At 39.1% G+C, this 12,331-nt stretch overlaps 1 protein-coding gene across 1 annotated transcript in view; it reads right to left on the reverse strand.

Moving 5' to 3' along the window:
- The window catches only part of ULK4 (unc-51 like kinase 4), a 252,824-nt gene that overhangs the window by 161,920 nt on the left and 78,573 nt on the right, over positions 1–12,331 (reverse strand). The window contains exons 23-25 of the mRNA XM_053468376.1: positions 3,160–3,293; positions 1,184–1,305; positions 798–854 (exon numbers count right to left, since the gene is read on the reverse strand). Coding sequence (XP_053324351.1) covers positions 798–854; positions 1,184–1,305; positions 3,160–3,293 — 313 coding nt within the window. The remainder of the gene's footprint in view (positions 1–797; positions 855–1,183; positions 1,306–3,159; positions 3,294–12,331) is intronic.

The raw sequence follows: 12,331 nt of genomic DNA on the forward strand, positions 1-12,331 counted from the left end.
TAATAATTTTATCACTATTCATATTCTTACTTAGAAACAGAATTACGATGGTAGATAAGAACCATTCAGCCAGTACAGTCTGCTGCTTTCCCCTGTCTTTGATTTTGTCTTAAAATCAGGATAGATTAATTCCTATGCTATGCATGTTTTAAATCCATAACTATGTTAACCTTCTGCTTCTGGTGGGAGGCTATTCCACTTATCTACCATACTCTCAGTAAAGCAAAACTTACTCGCATCTATGTCTCTGACCCTCTAGTTTTAGATTCCGAACTCCTGTTCAAGCATTTCTCCATCTTTTAAATAAACTTCCCTCCTGTGTTTTGTTCAGGGCCGGATTAAGGCATGAGCGGGGCTTCAGCCCAGGGGCATCGACCAGCTGGGGGGCCTTGTGCCACATGTCCCGGATTGCCCAGGACAGTCCCGCAATGGGACTTTAAGGCCCAGGCAGCCTCAATCAGGGACAATGCATTGTAATATCGGCACAACATTTGCTATGCGCCAGTCCTGGGGAACAGACCCTGTATAGAGTCCTTGAATATTAGAAATAGGGGTCTGTCTATTACATTACTTAACTCCCTTAGAACGCGGGGGTAAATGCCATCTGGACCAGGTGATTTGTCTATTTTGTTTTTTTTTTTTTAGGCGGCACTGCACTTCTTCCTGGGTTAGACAGGTGACATGTACTGGGGCGTTTATCTCATCCTGAGAAGAATATATTTAATATTCTTCAAATCAAAAGGAAACAGAGTTCAACTGTCCCTGCCAAAGTGAGGAAAGCACATAAAATCACTTACTAGCAAAGTTCCAAAGCTGTAGAGAAAGTCCTCGGTTATAACCTGTGACCGAAATACCTGTTTGTGACAAGATTTCACAGAACGTTAAAGACGAATGTCAGCACAGGTAACAAAGCATTACAGAAATAATATTCATAACATAAGTCTATGATTTGAACAGTGATTCGTGTGGCATCTATGCAGTGTTAATTAAATACAAATGCAAAATAAAAATAAAATGAAAGAGCATATAGATGGTTCATGCATTAGCTCCTGTCATTTGTGATATCAACATTTTGCCCTTACACAAAAAAAACTAATACAAAAGAAAAGCAATCCATAAGGCTGGAAAAACTATAAAAAAACAGTGGTTGAGCCACTATATACTGAGTAAAATATAATGATACCTGGGATGTGACAAGATGAAGCAGTACAGCCATATTAGGGAGGCATTGTTTTAACTGTTTAGCCTGCACAGTTGATGGATGCTTCCGTCCAGACACATTAGACAATGCACTCAGAATATCACCTTTAATTACAAAGCAGAGAGAATGGAAAACATAAATAGTGTGCTTTTCATAGAACTGAGCCCTAATTGGTATATCTGGTTGATCTATTGACCACTGTAATTCTTAACATCATCACATTGCTCATTCTAGCATATCTCACCACCCGGCGGGTCTACGTAATTGTCTGATCACTTAAGCAGGCAACCCTAAAGAGGAGCCGTGTGCCTCTGCTAGATCCCCAATGCAATCTCTGTGTAATTTTTCAGATCCACCAAGGGTGGACTGGCCCAAGGGCAATTGCGTTGGTCCAAAATTCTGGTTTAATTTGGAGACGCTCACTCTCACAAGCAGGAGTGCAGCAGGGTCAAGTAGTGCGTTTAGTGACCCCGCGGGGAAAAAGCAAGCATAGTGTGCAAGCAGCTATAAGAAATGGTACAAGGGCCAAAATGTGAGAGGTGTGAGGGAGGTGTGATTGATAAAGTGGAATATGATGCAGTAAGCATGTGTGTGATTGTGAGAGGTAGTGTTCGTGTGTGTGTTCTAATGAGTGTATTTAAGTGTGTGTGTGCGCTAGCATGTAAGTTAGTTAATGGGGAAGGGAACACTCAGCTGTACCAGTTTCTTCCTATAGTTAATTAAAGTACCATTCACTGACCTACTTATCTCATATTGTGGCACACAAATGGTTATATCTGCCCATTGTGTACTTTTTTATTCAACATTTAAATGTTACTCAGGCAACATGATAGAACCAAAATCCAGCAGGATTAGTAAACTTGCAAGAGCAGGACCCGTTTCTGCTTCTTTACCAGTATGTCTTGATTAATTTGTTAATTTTATTGTCAAACTGCATATTTAAAGTTTAATGTTAATTCTCACCATGCCCATTAGCTTTATGGAATCTACTGGCACTCCATACAAAATTGTAATGTAAGGATTATGCTACTGTGAAACCGTAAAGCCGCAGTGAGATGTTCTGTGCGTATTTAGGAGAGGAAGTTCCCCAGTTCTTCCAGTGCAAGAAGCCCTGAAGAAGCTACCCAAGCCAAGTGCGGCATTACCTGCCTGGACATGTCTGTGCTGTCTGGTGGAGTTTTCCCAGTCTGGCCTAGCTGGGTCTGATAGAGAGTAGTTAGGCTGGTCAGTCTGAAGTATAGCCAGATACGGCTCCAATTAGGAACCATGATTTTGTTTGGGGTGTTTGTTTTACTGTACTTACATATAGAGCACACAGTTTGCTGCAAATCGGTGTTCCTGAGGCTTCTTGTCCTAGAGGATAGTGCTTAAGCTAAAAGTGACATCAGCTCAGCCAACAGGGTCTGTCACACTTCTCTTTCTTTGTACTTTGGATGACCAAACATTTAACATCTAATATAAGAACCTGGCCCGTTAAAAGCATGTATAACCATGGTAAAATGGTTTGTTAACAAAAACACACAGTAAAAATATAACAGTGAAACAAACCAGACGCAGATGTGCCAATAAAGAAACAAAATTTGCACAATAAAACATTATAACCCGTGAAAGCACAGCAGTCATCACAACAAGAGGATTCAACTAAAGACTTAGAAAAGCAAAAAATTAGTTTGCACAAAACACTACAAACCAAGAATATTAAGGCACATAAAGAGCCATTTGTCTACCCTGAACGTTCTTGCTCTGTTGTTCCAGAAAACCTTAAATTTGTGTTGTTTCATTTTTATAGATATTCTGATGAAACACCAAATATGTGAATAGGCTCTGTTTAAATACATCTTAAACCATTTTGCTGTGTGGGCGCAATGAGAGTTGTAGTCAGGGAACAGCTGTAGCCTAGCCTTAGGTTTAATTATAGACAACAAGGTACCAACTGCAACAGAGTCATGATAAATTACCCAGAATCCCCGGCAGCTGCCGCACTACGTGATGGATGAGGAGGTCCAGACATACTGACAGGTATTCGTTGACGCTTTGCTGCTCCTTTCCTGGTGCGGTTTTCCGGCTGTCTCTTTCAATGTACATCACCAGTCTGGAAAGAGGCAAATGCAAAAAGATTAGATCCTCTGGTAACATACAAATAATACATCATATTTTCATATGCCACTAAAGTCAAGAAGGCAAATAGTAAGAAATTGGCATCTATCAAACGTTTTGGGCTGAGGGAAGTGACAGCAAATCTGTTAAGTCATTATGGTGAATAAACTGCAACTATTTCCTTAGTCTGGTTATAAGCACTTTGTATAAGGCTGGACTGTGTGCCATAGAATTCTGGATGACACGTAATGTCTATTAACTTTATGCATTAAAGTGCATTTTGATTTTTGATCATTTTAGGGTGTACGGCCATAGCTGAACTTATGTCAGGTTTCATTATCCACATTCAGCATGACGAACAAATATACATTTCTAAATATGCCCCATTTGGAAAGAATCCATAATCGTGTTGGTATAGACCACTCTCTCTTGTTTCTGCAGAGCAATGATAGAAGCCTAACCTTATGCTCATCAGCTTCCAGGGACATGTCCTGGAAGAAGTAGACATAAGTTTGCTTGTCATAAGTGTCTGTATTAATGGTGTTAAGGCAAAATCATTTTTGCTCACTATCAAGTCTAAAGCTACAGGAAACTATAACAGATAAGAGCAGCTGTTGTGGAGCACCAGTTACTCAACCAAGAACAAAATAATATCAGTGTGCCAGGACCTCCTCTATTGGAATACATAAGAATGACCTCCTGTGCTGTGTTAGGGTAACCATTAACCACGGATGATGCACTCAGCTATAGGTTGTTTTATAAGTGTTCCTGAAACAGGAGGTCATGTGGTCATCCTACAGCAACCGTGCATTGTCCAAATGTTGGCCCTTAGAGAAAATGCCAGCATCCCAGTCTTGTAATCAATCATCTAATGGAGGACCACTGAAAGGTAAAGTTTGTTACTAAAGAAGTTAATTCAGCCAGTCTCAGGAGATAACTCATGCGGTGTATCTAGGGCAGCATCCCTAAAGCAAAACAAGGGTCAACGTGCTCTACTGGGGAATCATGTGCCAATGTGCGAGGCTGCTCAATGGGCTTTTTACATCAGAGATTTCCCCAACCTGCCCATTTACACTATGGTTTAATGTGCCAAGCCCACACAGCATCCATAACATTCTGTTACCTGTCACAGCATCTCTTTTCAGAGGAATAAGCGTGGGAATAATGCTTTGAAAACCTATGTCATTAAACACATGAACCTATGACATTAAAATAAATTGATCGATTTAAGGGCAGCTGAATGCAGAAGACAGATGCACCACTTTATGAATCTGATAGATCTCGAAGAGTGAACAAATACTACAATGTTCCATACATAAATGTGATAATACATAAATGATAATAAATCAATCGGTGTAGTAAACATTGCAGCAAGCGACAATTGATTACATGTGACCCTGCAAGGCAAGAATGGCCAAGGATGCACTTTTTTCTCGAGAGCATCAAATGACAAGATTTTTGACAGCGTTTCTATTTCTTGAGAGTAGAATCAAATGACAAAATTACCATATTCAGAAGCATACATCAGTATACATTAATCTGTGTTCTTGCATGAATCTACTGATTGTAAGATGTACAAATAGACCATCATTATTTCAGTATGCAAGGATTCAATTTACATGTTTTGATTGTAATGATACACATCACACATGTAAATTACCTAAACTGTACAGCAGCTTTAAAAGGTTTCTTTCTTGGAATGACAAGTATTTTGTAGATAGAGAGTTATTTTACTGATAGAAAGTAAACTTATGGCATATATATGGCATGTGCCAAAAAAACATGCATTGTAACATAAAGAACCCCTTAAATTTAATTCTAAGCCAGAGTAGGTAGGAACGGAACAGAAAATAGGACACTGAGGGAAAAAATCATAATCCATCATAAAGATGCGTGGCAAAATTTGGCGCTCTAATGAGTTAAAAATAAATTTTTGCATCACACAATCTCATGGGGTTTTTTTTCTTCATTTTCTCGCTGCATAACCCCTGGTAAGCGGTAAACGCTTTAAATTTTGAAAACAAAATACAATCCAATTAGAATTCATCTGACTATGACTGCATAAACACAGTTAATTAATGCGGATAATAATTAAGTAAATATCAAGTCAAAGGAAATTAAAATAGAATTTTTAGGCTGTTCAATTAATTCTTACAACAAAGTAGAAGTGCATTAACAGTATTTTTTTCCAAGCAAATTAATGTATTTGTTACTTTGAAGTGTAAATCAGTTCATGAGAGGATCTATTATTCTTGCAGCTGGTTTCTAGGCCAGTGGTCAGATGAAGGGGTAGTGATTTTATATTTTAAATTTGCATTTACTTGATTTTCACTTAATAAGAGAGAAAGAAGTTAACAAAATGCATTTGCCTAGGTGAAGAATGTCCACATTGAAACATTTGACAATACAGGTAGAACGGGTAGGTGACCTAAGGTGGGTAGAACTCAAGGCCACCATGAGAAATCTTGGAGCCAAGTACAACCCGAAAGACAGCCCCCTCCCTGTCCTGTCGCACCTCATGCCGCTCCTATTGCCCTGCCCCAGGCTAACACCAGGGCCACCGGGCCCCAATCCCTAGAAATGAGCCACCAAGGCCCCAAATTCTGCAAGAGCCCACACAAATAACCTGTAGTTGTGATACTATATATCATTTTATTATACAAATAGTTTATAAGTTTATAGTTTACTTCACGCAGACTTACCAACCAATGTTAATATAATACACAATGTCAGTCCATGACGCAATGTAGCAAAATGGGGCTTTTTCACTAAAGGCAGAGATTGCAGGAGCGTTGTGGCTTTAGCTCTCTTCCTTCACTATTATGAAGGGCAAACACAGGTAAGTTTCTAGCTAGAATGGGTGAGCAGTTGCTACATAATGTATAATTTAATAGGTGTGAAATCCCACTGATTTAACGATACATTATACAGTGCCTCCTGCAAATCCAAACCTATATCACAAACCTGTGATATTACGAGTGCTATACAGACTAACTTTACTGCACTTTAATGCGTACAGTTAATCTGTCCAATGGGTCCATGGAAGTCGGTGATGTCTCTGAAGTTGCCTGGCATCTTGGTTGCCGATGGCTGGTAATGCTAGGTAATCACTTTTTTTATTTAAGCAATAGACGTGGACACAGAATGCCTTTGGAGGATCATGTTAGCAAAGACATGGCCCTTACTAAAATAATGTATCATCATTACAGCAATGCAATCATTTTGCCGTAACCCTAGGCATTCAGTACTTGTCACATGATAAATTATATGTGATAAGCGGGAACATACGCCGCATTACACTTGGATGTATCTATAAAATAATGGCTTTTGTAACTAGAAGTATAACCGTGTCATCTGATGTCTTGAAATGTTCTACCAGGATCCCTTCACATCTTTCTATAAAATCCGTGCCCCTCTAGATCACTGTGTCTGGTAACGAGTGACCTATGAGCCAGCCCTTGGGTTTTCCCTGTTATATTATTAAATGCACTGGAAATATGTGGCGACCAAGAAACAGCACGGTCTACCGGGGTTTCGTATTCAATAATTATACTATCCTGACTGTCCATTTGGAGAAACAAAGCAAATCAAGAATTTGTATCCTATTTTTCAGTAATTTACAGTCATTTTCAGTAATTTACATTAAGTGAAATATAAACTTTTCCTAAATCTTACATTTCTATAAACTCTAAAATGTATGGTCTTTCCAGATAATCTGAAGCCAACCACATGTCTAATATGGGTTCAGATGTCTTAGCTTATTAGAACTGTTATTGTTCCTTTTCATTATGTTATTCCTCACCAACTGTTAAGTTGATAATTGTTGTCGACAGGTTCAGAAAAGAAACTGATAATACTGGCTCTGCCACCGACTGCTGCTGATCTTAGCTTCTATAAGGTAATGATTTAAATTAAACTTTAAAATAAGCCACAAATCACACTGAACCCAAAACACAAAGCATTGCTACAAGTAATTTCAATAAATAATGTAATCATGCTAAAAGTTGTAGCCACAAGATTTCAGGTTAAGCTAGGCCATAATGTTTAGATATATTACCAAATAACTGGCATATACATATACTGTATTGTCTTTGTTGGGCAAATAGTCCGCTGTATTTTTATGTTTTGGGTTTTCTTGGTGTGTTTTTTGGGGGGGTTTGGTGTTTACATCTCTTTATACTGACAAAGAAATTATGTATATCTTTCCCAATGCTTGCTGTCTTATGAAACCTGACTACTGATTTATACTCCTTCCATTTGTTTTTCTTATTATTTCACAGTATAATCCGGTTATATGTATTATATGATTAGTAAACTCGCCATCATAGCTTTCTTTTGGTTAGTTAGTTGAATGATTATTTCTGCAGGCAAGTTGTAGAGGCCTCTAATGACTGGCACACTATTTGGTATGTGCTCTCTGCTAGCAATTAGGTCTTCACATTGGCTGTTAAATAATTTAGGTTAGAAACATAATATGTCAAACCTAAAAAAAAAGCATTGGCATTGCTGGAAAGAGATTCATCACCGTTGAGTTATTGCTGTGGTAGGTAGTTGCTCTGTTTCTGAAGTTCAGCATATCTAAGTTGACGTGCAGCAACTGGATTAAAAATGGACAGAGGAGCACAGGCCAGGGGGTAGGGTTGACACCTGCCCAGGAATTAAGAGATATGTCCCGGATTTTCATCTATATGGTATGGGAAATGGCAGGCTGTGGCCATACGAGTCCAAATTCCACAGCAGGGGGCTTTTACAGGGCAGCCCTTGGACAAGTGAAAGGGTCTGTTTTTTTGCATATAGCATGGCCCTGAAATGTGCCCAGAACACATACTGTATGAGAGATAGTGTTTGGTGGGAGAGAGGTGTGATGTTTGTGCTGAAGCACGGAAGTAATTTGAGTAAGAGTACCACGGTGTGCATGTTTTTTGGAGACTCTGGAGATGACCCATGGTCTTGAGAGTGCAGATTCTATGGTAAGACATATAATGATGCCCTTTGGACGATACCATCAACACAAGGATAACAGAGAAACACATACATCCAAAGCGTCCCCAGAAGAAAATACAGAACACTGGTGAGAAAGATTAGGTAAAGAACCAATCAGAACCACTAAATTCAGCTCTTCGGCTCTTTTTTACATTACAAAGGGTAACCATTTCTTCTTCAAAAGCTGTGAAAGTATCAATGTGAATTTAAATATCATGCTATAAAAACTAAAATGTATACTACGACAAAGCAGCTTCTTTCCAGGTACTTAAGAGTCACTTTTCTCAATCATAACAATAGCCCGCAGTTATGCAGAAAAACAGCTAACTTGCCTTAAATTGTGAGGCAAAGATGATAAAAATACAGCTCTGCCCCTATTGGAGCGCTGTCTGGCCTTTACTTTTGCTAGTGTTTGTTGACTAATGTAACGTGGCACTGACTTTATCTACCCACCATTCCGAGCTAAGCCAGGCTCCAGAAAGCCTACTCCAGACTCCATTTTCTTCTCTAATTGGGCAATGTCTTTTGACACAGGGACTCTGCAAGGGTCTCTCCTTGCTGTAGGAGCAAAAGGGAACTTCTGTGGTTTTGAGGAGTTAAAGTGTCCATGTGCTGCACCGGCTCATTATTTAGAGGTGTAAAACTCCAGGCCTCGAAGGCCAGAACCAGGCTAGATTTTCTAAATATAACCCGGACTTCAATGGGGTCCAAACCTTTCTACTATTAAATCATATTATAATTTGGTATATAGAAAAATGGTACAGAATACCTTTCTACTAATAAAGACAATCTTCTGACAATTAAAAGTTCCTAAACACGTATTCTGGCCTATGCTAATTAACTCAAATTAAAGTGAGACTGTACCTCATTTGAATCAAAAGTACGGTACGGCTTTTCTAGAATACTGTAGCCATAAAAAAACAAAAACAGGCCATTGTAGAAAAGAAAAGGCAATGACATTTTACTAAATAAATTAATATCTGAAACTGAAAAGGTCTTTTTTGGGACTAAATGAACCCAAACTCATCAAAACCCTATGGAAATGAGAGAGGTTTTTTTAAAGTACATTAATCGTGCAATTGCAAAGAACATAGAAGCCTCTGCAGGAAAATATATTACCGCTGTTCTGAGCAAAGGAGCAATCAGAGCCGCATAGCTGTGAGGCAGTGATTTGTCTTACCTGTGTGTTATGCTCTTAAATGAATTTGCTCAAACGGACTTTTGAAAAAAGGCAGTGCCTATACTTTTACATAAAACGTTCCAACCACCCCAACATTAATGAACTTATACCTAAGGGTCAAACATTACCATCTCCTAAAATCATAATAATAGCCAATCACTAAAAATAAATGAAAAGTGATGATGTGATAATATAATGCTACGTGACCAAGGTTGACATTTGCTTCAGGGTTCCATCACACACAGAGATAATGAAGTCGTTGGAGGGAAAGGGAAAGAAATAAGTATTTTCATTTGGGAACGCATGTCAACTGCCACAGCTTGTATTGCGAATTCTACAATTATTTTGATGAATAGCCCCTTATAAGAATATCAATTCGCAGCACATCTTTAAATGTTTTATATATTATACACAAACACATACATACATATAAATATATAAACGGGTCCACTGAGACTTTTACTTAGGTCCCTCTTCAAGGCATAATCCCTCAAATCCTTTTCCTCCAACCTCTTAACTGTATATATGTATATATATATATATATATATATATATATATATATATATATATATATATATATATATATGTGAGGGAACCATTTGGAATTACCAGCATTTATGTATATATTTATCTTAAAATATGATATGATCTGCATCATAAATTACAATAATGAACAATCTGATATTACACAAATTACTGTATTGTTCTTGTTCATAATGAATACATCATTCAAACATTCACAGTGTGGGCTAATGCACAAAGGGTTCGTTTACTTTTTTTGTCACTATATAAATGGAATAGTGAGGCCTAAGGGGGGTATCAGATGGGGAGAAAAGAGGTAGATGATGGGGAGAAAGGAATGCTGTAAGCTGACAGCCAGTATGTGTGTATGGGCTGGTGTGTATATGGCCAGTGTATGTATATGTTTATGGGCAGGCATGTGTAAGGGCAGTGTGTATGTGTGTTTATGAGCATTCGTCTGAGAGCATATTTTTATCTTGGGGGGGTACAATATTCCATTTTCGCCTAAAAAGGAGCTAGCTAAAGCTCTGAACAGACACGCTTAACATTCTAAGTTTATAGTATAATAAAGGGAAGGTACAATGAGCGCAGTTGCATGATAAGTACAGTAGTCATACAGACATTGTGTTCGACGTGACACTTGGGATAGTGTCATACAGGGATACATAAGAACCATCTGTATACACTTGGAGTATTTCCCTGACCCACCCTGCCAAGCACCTTGCCTTGCAAGATATACATTCAGTCCTCCTCTGTAATCCACACACTTCGATACTCACCTCCAGCTAGCTCCAGAACAGCTTCCATAAGATTTCCAGCGGCACTCATGGAGTGCTCTAGTGCTTCTTTAGAAAGTGAGAGTGTTGTTTTTTTAAATTAAAGAACATATATTAAATGACTAAGTACATCGTTGGTAAGGCTGCTTGGGACATTAGATAATCTATTGTAACATATATCTACTCATTGTGGAAAAGGGAAATTACTTGGTTAGAATCCTCCAATACATCTCTACATAACTGCGTTCTCTTCTGGACAGCCTGAGTGAAGAAAGGCTGAATTTATACGCAACTAGAACAAAAACCAAGAAGAGTAAAAAAAAAACAGGAACGATACTTAAAACTTAAAGGAGTTTGCACAGCAATAAAATTAAATGGTCTGGAAAGGTAACTTTGCGGACAAACAAAAAATGTTGCCAGCTGTTGTGCAAAAATCCATTTTGTAAAAAAAAAAAAAAAAAAAAAAAAAAAAAGTGGTACAGAAATTATTTTGCAGACATTTTGAGCAAATATTTAAGTTCTCCTACGAAGCACTGGCACAGATGTCCCACCAACATTACTTATATCCAGCCATGTTTGTACAAACCTCTATAAGCTGAAAGCTGAGCCATCTCTGATCCAACCTGCAGCATGATAAAATTAGATGGCTACTAGAATGACTGTAATTTGTAAAGGTACAATGTCAAATAAAGACATATGACATGTAGCATCATAATCTAGTTTATTGCTTGGAGCCAACCAGGGCCGGCCTTAGGGGTGTGCGACCTGTGCGACCGCACAGGGCGCCATGGTTGCAGGGGCGCCTGACCGGGACTTAGATTAAAGCATCGTTTTTTTTTGTTTGTTTGTTTTTTAAACTTTATTTAACATCATTGATGTTAAATAAAGTTTAAAAAAAAAAAAAACGATGCTTTAATCTAAGTCCCGGTCAGGGGCGCCGAGCGGTTGCTCGTGAAGTTCTCGGCAACCCATCGGCGCCCCTTACTCTCCGTGACTCCGTCGCGGTGCCAGCATCTCATGTTGAGCGCCGGACTATATCGGCGCTCAACATGAAATGCCGGCAGAGCGAGAAGACGGATGCCTCCCGCTCTTACCGCAGGTCTCCGGCAACAAGGTAAGTGGGGGGGGGGGGTAGTTTGAAGGGGCAGAGGGGGGGGTAGTTTGAAGGGGCAGAGGGGGGGGTAGTTTGAAGGGGCAGAGGGGGGTAGTTTGAAGGGGCAGAGGGGAGGGGTAGTTTGAAGGGGTAGAGGGGAGGGGTAGTTTGAGGGGGGGTAGTTTAAAGGGGCAGAGAGGGTGGGTAGTTTGAAGGGGGGTAGTGAGGGGGGGCGCCAGAGGAGTAGTCCGCACAGGGCGCCACAACGCCTAAGGCCGGCTCTGGAGCCAACTACAGGATGGAAAATAATTTGTTAGGGGTCTTTAACCTTAATGATCAACAATGTGGCAAATTCCATTATATGTGCTGAATATAAGGACTTGTGTGTAATTATTGTGTTGTAATCTGGGAAACTTAATATAATAAATGATTCAAAGAAGTATCATTTTACTGCAAAACATATTAATGGGGTCATTAA

Source organism: Spea bombifrons, chromosome 5 (genome assembly GCF_027358695.1).
Source record: "Spea bombifrons isolate aSpeBom1 chromosome 5, aSpeBom1.2.pri, whole genome shotgun sequence".
Classification (NCBI taxonomy): domain Eukaryota; kingdom Metazoa; phylum Chordata; class Amphibia; order Anura; family Pelobatidae; genus Spea; species Spea bombifrons.